Consider the following 10,383-nt stretch of genomic DNA (forward strand, 5'->3'; position numbering starts at 1 on the left):
TTGTATGCATGCTAGCTTCTATATGCTGGCAGTGTTTGCAGAAGCTGAAGCTAGACTGCAGGCATGCACTCCCTATGGGAGTGTGTATGGAGGAAAGGAGACGGGTTGCTTGGTGGCAGAGGCAGTGAATGCTTCCTATTGATCCAGGGGTAAGACTGTATTGTTCTGGAGAGATGTTCAATAGATCAGCCTTCTTGATGTTTTATTGAAGTGCACAAATCAGTTGTTCCTCCCAACCCAAACCCGTTACACCTGAGAATGATCGGTAAGAAGGGGCCTGTACAGGTTTCCCATCCACAGCCTCTTGGTCCTTGCTTGAACTTGAACACTTGACATGTTCTTTTAAGAAACGTGTATGATAAAGAATACAGATTTCATAGATATTATTGTTATTTTGGTGTATACATGCCCTGATTATATTTGTATGTTAATTTTACTTCTGCCTTGCAATTTTGTTACAATCTCCATTGTCCAACTACAATAGCCCAGATCAGTATTTATATACAACAACTGATAAGAGTCCATCTGGTTAATTACAATGGCATTATAGTTTGAGAGACAAGAAGAAAATGAAATATAAACCATCAGAATAGGATATCAGACATCCGTCACTGCTGCTGAGTAATGCCTATTGAAAACTTTGTTACTGGAGATAATTTTTAAGAATAAAAATGGAAAGGCTTTATACATCTGCTTAGGCAGAAAATCGGCAATGTGTTGATTCCTAGAGTAGCCTCTGGTTACTTCATTCCAATAGCTCACCATTTTCCCTATGTCTCTTTATATTTCCTCTTATTTGTTAGTCCCCATAAAGTGAAGTCTCTAGGCATTCCTTCAAAAGGGCAAATCATTATATTTCTGCCAGAGCATTCAATAAATGCCATCTTCTTTTGCCTTTTCATGCTCATTTCACACCTTTCCTGGTAAACTTTTTTTTCCCTGTTGGCTTTTACTTCAGACATAAAATGCCAAATGGTTGTTTTAATGAAAATGAAAGGCTATTTTCAATCTTATTCACTTCTTTACATCAGAATCCTAGAACAAGAAATCAACTTAAATCTATTTTTTTTCAGAATGCGAGCACACACACACACATTAGTACTGTCATTGACAAGAAAGATACCCAATAGAAGAAAATGAAGAGGGGTAATAAACTGGTTACTACATGCTGAGGTGACATTTGGAAGAGCTTTAGGTTGTTTCACAAGTGACTATTTTTGCCTTTGCCAAATTTGTGAATATAATATTTCCCATGTGCCAACATATGTAGATCTGCAGACTGGTTTTATGGAGTTCTCTCCTCACAGAGGCACAGAGAGCATAGTGAAGGCACTGTGACACTTTGATTTCCAGTTACAGATACCAAAGAGCATGCATTCCAGAATACCAGCAAGTGATAAGAACAACCACACGTTGTCTTACTTATTGATGAGCCAGTTGTGAACATATGAAAATAGTAGGATGACCTCAAAATAGCTGTTTTATTTATTTATTTTAGTTTTTAGACTGCCCTCCCCTGCCAAAGCAAGGTTTAGGGCGGTATACAACATTAAAATCAATCCAATATAATTATGTTAAAATTTAAAACCATAAATTCAGTAACTACTAAAAGACGGCAATAAAAATCCAGGAAAGCCAACTGCTCGGGGGAGGGGGCAGAGGGGGATGGAAGATGGGCGTGCCAGAGGATACGATTGCTGCCTGGCAGAACAGACCCTGCACACACTGTACAGCCAGTCACCCCACCCCAAAGAAGGGCATGATGTCCTCCATGCTTGAATGGAGATGGATGGAGATAGCAGGATCTCAGTTAATTGCTGTAAGCATTCCACAATTAAGAAGGGCACATCTGCCCATCAATCTCCTATTTTGATATATTTCTTTTTTTCACTATGTTTCCCACCAAAATGAAACTCAAACAAATGGTGGTGACCATATAAGATTGGTATTCCAGTTTGGTCCTTGCACCTGTCAAACATCATTATCATGGTTGTTGTTGTTGTTTTGTTATTGTAATGAATATTTAATATGCTGTATGCTAATTTGCTGATCATCTTCTGCCTCTGTGTATGGGCTGGTGTGACGAACTGCACTTTTTTAAAAGCCTCAAAGTACTGTACAAACAGAGTAAAGGTATGATGAAGGGTTAATTCTTCACAGAGCCAGCCAGAGAGCCTTGGTTGAGAGGCTGTTCTGAGCAATCTGATTGAACAGCATCAGCTGAGAGAGTTGGATGCTGAGGAGAGTCAGTCAGATTTGTGCTTTGACTGGAGAAAGTCAGAATTCTGCCTTGACTAAAGATGTGTTCACACTACACTAAACAATGCATTTTGCAACTGGATTTTTACTGCGTAAGATTAGCAGAAACCAGTAGCAAAATGCATTATTTAGTGTAGTGTGAACACACCCTGAGAGAGTCTGATTTCAGCCATAACTGAGAGTGGTTTACCACAGATGGGAGAATAGGGGAAAGTGGCTAGGTGATTTGGGAAGGGTAGGGAGACTCCCATTCAGGCCAGAGAAAAGATCTTCTAGGGACAGAAGATTCCATATCCAGTTGAGAAAGGAAAATAGCTCTAAAAAGTACAAAGATGCCTGGTCTGATGCGAAAAAATGTCCATAGAGACTTAAAGAGTCAAAAGCTGGTGTTTCAAGTGAATGGGCTTGGGTACTGAGAAGGATGTACCAACCTTCCAGGAAACCAGAAGAGTTGAGAGATGCTAAAATATGTTGGAGTGTTAAGGAAGAACACTGGAACAAAAAAAAAATAAATCTCCCAATATAAAGTTTCAAGAAACTATGGAAAAGTTTAAGAAACTCTCATTAAGCCTGTACATAAGAACTAAAGTCTGTGCAAAAACTGGCTTTACCTCAGAAATTTCAGTCCCTGAATTCACCTGACCTTCCCTCCCTATATCAAATAAAATATTTGGTTCTTTTTGAATTTTAAAAATGTCTCAAGTGCCATTATAAGTGGTTTAAGTTAAAGATGGCTCTTGATCCTTCCCACAAGTTCCTGGGCTGTATAAAAAAGCCAAAATATTGAACTATCAAAGGGGTGAACATCCAGCTAAAGAAGACATATTATGTGAGCGGTTCAGATGCAGAGAGAAACGGAGGGAAAATCTAGCCTCTGAGGGAGGGAAGAAGGGGTCCATCATAACTGGTAACTTCCATTTCAGTGGATCTGAAGAAGTGTGCTTGTACACAGACGCTTATACCATGAATAAAACTTCATTGGTCTTAAATGTGCCACGGGGCTTGAACTTTGGTCTATAGGGTAATAAAGTTAATATGTTGGTTAAAAACCTGTCTCATTTCCATCAAGGATTTATTGTGTCAAACTGGGATCTTGATATGCAGCAAAGAAAGCAATCTCTTCCTCTGCACCAAGAACTTATGTTCTAGTTCCTCACACTCCAAGCACTCTGCATCTTGCAGACCTGATATGGGGAGTGATTTTGGTGACAAAAAATGGTCCCAGTTTCTATCTCTTGGTAAACTTACGTGCAATGATGGTTACATGTAAATTTCCCAACAGAGCTCCCTGCCAGCTGTTTTAGGTTTGGAAAAATGGTGCATGGCAGAGGAACATTGCCTCTTCCCCATGTATGTCGCAGCTCCAATGCAAATTGGACTGGAAAGCACAGGACTTCCAGCACTTGTGGCAGCCAAGAGAACTTGCTAATGTATGAATTGCTCCCAGTGTGACCATAGTCCAACACTTAGTTGAATGAAAATCTGACAATTCAGTCTAATGGGGGAAAATATCAATGAATAATGTTTACCATATTACCTTTTGGTGTTATAGATATTGTTCTAAAAACTTCTATATTCTTCGCAACAAAACTCTGAAAAAGTTTTTTTTTACTCCGTTAATATCAGCAACAGTAATAATTGATTTTCCAGAAATGTTTCTTCCCAGTGAAAATTAAATATAGCTAGAGGACGTTTTCTGTTGTATTACATTTCTTCACAATAGTATCATCCAGAAATAAAACTTGTACTGCTGCCCTCCAGAATAGTGAATTTTTCTGTTTTGCCCCACTGATAGTGAAAATAATCTTAGAGAAATAATCAAGGTGAAAGCTGTTAGGTTGTGAACACTGGTGATCAAAGGTACCGTCCAGCAAGATCTGAGTTAGAATATGAGCTGGCATGCTTGCCCTTGCGTTATTCTTCAAACGTCTATTAATGTTCTTGCAGTTTGCTAATAGAATCTGATCTGTACAGACTTCCCATTGGCTCTGCTTATACTAACGTTTCTTTATTCTGCTAGTCAGTCATAAATGTATACTTTTTTCAAATGTCTGTATACTTCTAACTTTTTCAATAAAAATGATGTAGCACTGGCCCATTTATTGTGTAACATGGAAATAAAGAGAAGATGCTGAAAACTACAACCACAACAAATCCCTGCTATTGAATTGCCTTAATGATACAAATGTAATGATAATCATACAAATGCTAAAATTTATAACTTATGACCAGTGTTTCCTCTAAGCTGAGTTAATGTGAGCTAGCTCACAACTTTTTAGCCTCCAGCTCATGCATTTTTGTCTTAGCTCAGGAAGGATGGCCTCAGAGCAAACTAATTTATGTAGTATCCAAATTGCATATTAGGCTAAACCACATAATCTCGATGTAGCCAATCCTCCCAAGAGTTTACAGTAGTCCCTGTACTAAGAGCCCTGTAAACTCTTGGAGGATTGGCTATGTAAGGGGTGTGTGGCTTAAAATGCAAAGAAGTTCCTGCTACAAAAAAGCCCTGCTATTTATCATGTGGGGTATAATTTTTTTATTTGGTGCTTTATGTGGTGTATCCTACTACTATAGTTCATTGTAGACAATATATTATGCTATTACTACCCTTATGCAAAGTATTATGTATTTATTTTTATTTACTTCATTTATACCCCTTTTCTTTCCAACGGGGGCCCAAAGCATCTTACATCATTCTCCTTCTCTTTATTTAATCCTCACCACCACCCTTTAAGGTAGATTAGGCTGAGCATGGGTGGCCAAGGTCATCCAACAAGTTTCCATTATAGAGTGGGGATTTGGAAACTGGGACTCCCAGAGCCTAGTCCAACATTTGAACCATCACACCACACTGGCTACTGTATAATCTACAACTATTCCATCCTGATTTTCTGTTTATCACTGCATATTTATAATCAGAATGATTTTAAAGGTGAAATTGGTTCGCTTTATAACCTACAACTATATGTATCGTATAAATATATATATCATTTTATCTGTTATATACAGTTCCTGGCAGGGACCAATTAATACCATATTTATTTATGCTGTAATAGCCAATATAAGCCTGAGTCCAGACAGGCAGTTTAAACCAACCCAGGGATGACTTGCAGACAGATTAAAAAAATCACATTCAGACACGCACATCTGCCTCCTGTCCCGCTCCCATACTCACCCCATCCTCCAGCATCTCTGAGGTGGCTCAAAAAACTACCGCTTAGGAAGTGGTAGCAAATTCTTCTACTGCACACCATCTGCCTTTCTGGGCATCTGAACGCAGGAGTGCACAAGCAAGGCAGATTGGCTTTGTGAACCTGCCAGTCTGCTCTCGGTGCTCACCAGTATCGTTTTTTCTAAAAATTGCCCTGGGCATATGAGAGCATGAGCACATGGCCACTAAAAATGTAAGGGGGAAAAAACCAAAACTGCACTATGGGGATGATGCATGACGACCATCTGACCATGCCAAAGCACCTCCCACGTGAGATATGGGTGCTTTGTGGGAGAGCATCTGAACAGGCTTTGACCACTCCTATTTGAACTGGCTTGATTTTGGACACCTCCCATGTGCCTAAAACTGCCAATCAGGACGCATCCTATCTGAGGCATACTTCCCTGTTTTGTTTTGTGTTTTATATGACACAAACAACCCAATCAATGAAAAATATTGCCATGGAAGGTACAATGTTTGCCTCCCAGTTTCAGGCTGCAAACTGTTGTTCTGATTTGAAATTAGAGTTCTTTTTCCAAGTACTTTTAAATTATTGACAAGGTATGACATATCTTTCACACAAACTCATGAATCAAGCATATGTAGCATTCTCTGTTGTAAAGAACATCATATACATTATTAATAAATGTCTCAGCTGGCAGAAGTGAAAATGCTATACCAGAAATTAAGGCTTGCTCAAAACAATTGCCAGCTGTCTGTGGTTAGGTTGTAGTACAGAAGGTTTATTGCTAAACTGGTGAGAGAAACCTCAACATGAAGGGAAATGGATGTTAGTCAAGGGATCTGAAAGAGGGATCATTGCTTGTGGTGTATGCAACTCAGCCTACTTTCCCTTATGATAAAACAGTTTTTGCAGTGTTTCAAAAGCTTTCAAAAACCTTTTTTGACCAAAGGCCTGGGACAAAACTGTGTGTGCACCAAACAACATATCATTTATGGTAGATTCAGCTGGATCACAGTTGTCATTGCCTCAGGGAATGTTCATTGTTCCAGTCCTGAAGGACACCATCCCTGTTACTTAGGCAAATAAGGCAGCACCTTTCCTATCATCACTAGGTCAGTAGGTGTCTAGCATGAACTGACACTATTTGAATTTGCCAACCTAGCTGCCAGAAAACTCAGAAATACTGGCAGTGCTGGCATCACTGTAGAGCCAGAGCTACAATTGAGGAGTTCGACACACACACACTCCATTTGCTTGCTTACCACTTAACCTTATTCTGCCTGTCCTCCCACAGTCCACTGTACTCTGAAGCCAGTGGGGTAGAGGGAACCACCTAAGGATAAACCCTTCATGGATATTGCAGGGGAACAGACAGCCTTGGCAGCTGATTGCCACAGGGAAGTACAGAAGTCTTGGCAGAATGGGCAGCCCCTCCTATCTGCAATTCACCTGCAAGAACATAAGTAGAGCCCTGGTGGATCAGACCGATGGTCCATCTAGTGCAGCATCCTGTCTTACACAGTGACCAGCCAGTTCCTCTTGGGAGTCACTAACAGGGCCAAGGCTTGCAAAATCAAGATGAAAGCTGTTAGGTTGTGAACATTGGTAATCAAAGGTACCACTTTCACCATCCAGCAAGATCTAAGTGAGAATATGAGCTGATTGCCTTGGGGGAAGGACTTGGCTTAAAATCATAGAGATCTGGGGGACTGTAGAATGCTGTGGTGATCTGTTACATCATTTCCAGTTACACAGTAGAAAATGATCTGGCATTGCCAGAATGGCACTTTTTATTGGAAAATTTATCTCACTACTGCACCAAGTAATGGCGGGGGGAGGTCTCCTATTGTGAGGGGAGACCTAGTCCCCTTATTCCCTCCCATCATCTATCATGTCAGTATTTGACTTTTCTCCTTTTTCCCCAATTCAAATTTTGGAAGTAAAATAATTCATGCAACTTTTATAACAATGTGCTCACTTGCTTACATGAATCTGAGTATAGAATATGCATTCTGTACTCCAAACAGAATTTGTCTTTTTTTAAGGTGCAATTTAATAACACACAGCTCAGTTTCTGACTTTGCTAACTGTATGATCTATTGGACATCCTTCTGTTTTGAAGAATTTCTGAGGTACTGTATAACCTTTCTTTACTTGATATTATAGTTTAGCATCACAAGCATGGCCTGTGATTAGTGGAACTGACTGGTGAGGTCTTGAATATATGCATGAATTTGTCTCTGTCCAGGAGAAACAAAGGAACAAACACTGCTTTTTTCTCCTTATGAATTTTCACAGACCAAATAAAACAGCCGCATTAAGAGCCTACTGGGGAACCTTAAAAGACTGTTTGCACTGTTGCAGCCTCAGAGTAAGATGAAGACATGATTTACAGTTTTGAAAGGACATTGATGTCTCTGATGTTTCAAGCACAAAAGCTAAGTCCAGATGACTTCTTCCAAAGAAGTCTTCATTAGCAGTGCAATCTTGCGGAGTTGTTTTAATGCCCACTGGTTTCAATTTTAATGGGTTTAGGCTGGAATAACTGTATAGGGTTGCATTGTGAGTTAATTGGGCAGGATGATGTAAACTTCTGTTTATTATAAGCTTATCAAATGGAATCTCTTGGGAACATTATGCCTCAGTTTCTCATCAGCAAGCAGGATACCAAAAAAAACTTGTCTGTGTACAGTTTATCACCTTTCTGTAATGCAATTTAATTCAAAAGACTTCTTGAAGACAAAAGTCATTGAAGCCTTGACATCTCACTCAAAAGCTAATGGTAATATAATCCAGTCAGTAAACTGTAAAGCTGTATGTGAAGAATAAATAAATCTTTTTGCATGCAGTGTGGTAGATTGAGTGGAGGAAATGGCATTGCCAATGCAACCTGTAGCTTCGTTACCTGATGACATTACTTTTCCTTTCTTGCTGTTGCTACCCACAACTGTTTCTTGATCATTTTCCCTTTGTGTATTTTGATTTGCCTGTGATTTAAACAGCACGAGTCAGATATGACTTTTTCCAAGACCTTGCAGCATTCTCTGCTACCTTTGAAGACATTTACAGATCCCACAGTGATAATTCAAGACCTGGTAATTCTATAGAACTGAACTCCTGGGTAGAGGTGAAACTCAATACTAATACTGTACTACTGTATACAAGGGGTCTCTGTTCCATCTTTGCACAGACAAGAAGAAATTGGACCCAATCCTATAGCTGCATTTTATGCAAAGATCCAAGTGACAGGCTTGCAAAACTATGGCTGGAATTTACTACTTCTTATCTTTTGCAGAAAGAATGTTAATGCGACATCACAATTGCTTGCATTTTCTTCCTTTCATAGCCTTTTGCTCACTTTTCAGCATTATGTGCAAAAAAGCATGGTGGCACATTTTATAGAATTGTATGTAATCTTATAGATTATGTAATTTTATAGATGCAATCTTACTCTTGTTGAAACAGAGCCACTCTTAAGGGTCATACAAAATATACAGTTTGACAATTCCCACTTTTATACATATATTTTAAATTTGAAGTAAGTCATTTTGATATGTCCTCCCCCCTTCTCAGAATATGTACTTCTTTATTCCCTGGATATTATGTTAATTTAAAACTGTTCAAGTATAACCAGTGATCTTTCTTAAGAACGGGCTTCTTTTTCTTCCCCTTCCTTCCAGGTCATAGTCTTGGCTCAACAAAGGTTTCTCGTGCACAGACATTTCCCAGCTACACCTCAGAGCAGAGCGAGGAGCATGAGCAACACCTCTCACTGTCTAGCAGTTATGGATTCAGCTACAGCTCAGGCCTTCTCCAATGACACACAGACAGTGTCTGACTTGAGAAACAGTCTAGCGTGGAACCTGCTTGTGAGGCCCAGGAGCCGCTTGTCCCTTCCTTGACATCCACAGACAAGAAACGGTAGTGAAAATGAAGGGTGCAAGTCTCCAGGCTGGTGCTGGTGAAGAAGAAAGCTTGGATCGCTGCTTCCCCAGGGCAGAATCTAAGTATTATTTATTTAAATTTTATATTGGCTTTTTTGTCCATGTTTTAGAAAAAAGAAATGATTTCTCTCTGGAATCTTGAAGGTGTGTAGTTGAGGTTTTTGCATGCCTCAAATACTACCTGCTCTGGCGAGCAAAGTGTATGTGTGTGGGGGAGAGGAGGACAGTATAATATGTTGTCAGTGTGCAGCTCTTGCCAATCAACTCTGTTGTCAAATTTGCTCATCCACAACAGAAAGCACCCTTACTCTAGGTATCAGCCCTCCAAATGGGTCATCATTACGCAGATGTTGCTCAATGAACAAACCTTTCTAAAGGGTACTTCCCAAATTCGCAAATGTAAACCTACCACCAGTTACACACAATTCAGTCCCAGTGTCTTGAATGTGATCTACGCATGAGTAATTTTAGGACTGTAACCTAACATTGCATCCATGAAATGGAGCCAGGGACTCCTCATCAGAGTCTCAAAAATACAGTAAAAACATGTGATAGAGGAGTCATTAGATACTTCCAGTGGGGTGGCATGGCAGTGCTTAATAGCTTTCAGTAATAGATTGTGTTGTATATTAAAAAGATTTCCCACACTGAATTTTTGTGGCCAGATTCTGCTCTTATGCTATGTACATTCTGAACCTAATAACTCCACAGAATCCAATTGTGGACGGGGATCATAGATTTCAAAAAGAGACAGTGGAACAGTGCATTGTCTGTCTTCCCATTGTAGATAATATATTAAAAGTGAAGAATGGATTTTGAGAGAGTGTATTTCTGATTTGTATACTGTGGTTGTGGATGATTGAGTCCATATCACTGGGTGGAAGCCTCCCATAAGCCACAGTTTTATAGAGCCAGAAGCTTGCCAAGTAGAAATAAAAATAATTTTAACTTTCTGGTCTTAATGAAATCTAGTAGCGAATAATATATATCACTTCTACTTC

General features: G+C 39.5%; 1 protein-coding gene across 1 annotated transcript in view; it reads left to right on the forward strand.

The window, feature by feature from the left end:
- The window catches only part of DOK6 (docking protein 6), a 278,299-nt gene extending 268,286 nt beyond the window's left edge, over window positions 1–10,013 (forward strand). The window contains exon 8 of the mRNA XM_060244066.1: window positions 9,119–10,013. Within this exon, the coding sequence (XP_060100049.1) occupies window positions 9,119–9,258 (140 nt within the window). The 3' untranslated portion in view covers window positions 9,259–10,013. The remainder of the gene's footprint in view (window positions 1–9,118) is intronic.
- Window positions 10,014–10,383: the final 370 nt, after the last annotated feature.

Source organism: Heteronotia binoei, chromosome 7 (genome assembly GCF_032191835.1).
Source record: "Heteronotia binoei isolate CCM8104 ecotype False Entrance Well chromosome 7, APGP_CSIRO_Hbin_v1, whole genome shotgun sequence".
Lineage (NCBI taxonomy): Eukaryota > Metazoa > Chordata > Lepidosauria > Squamata > Gekkonidae > Heteronotia > Heteronotia binoei.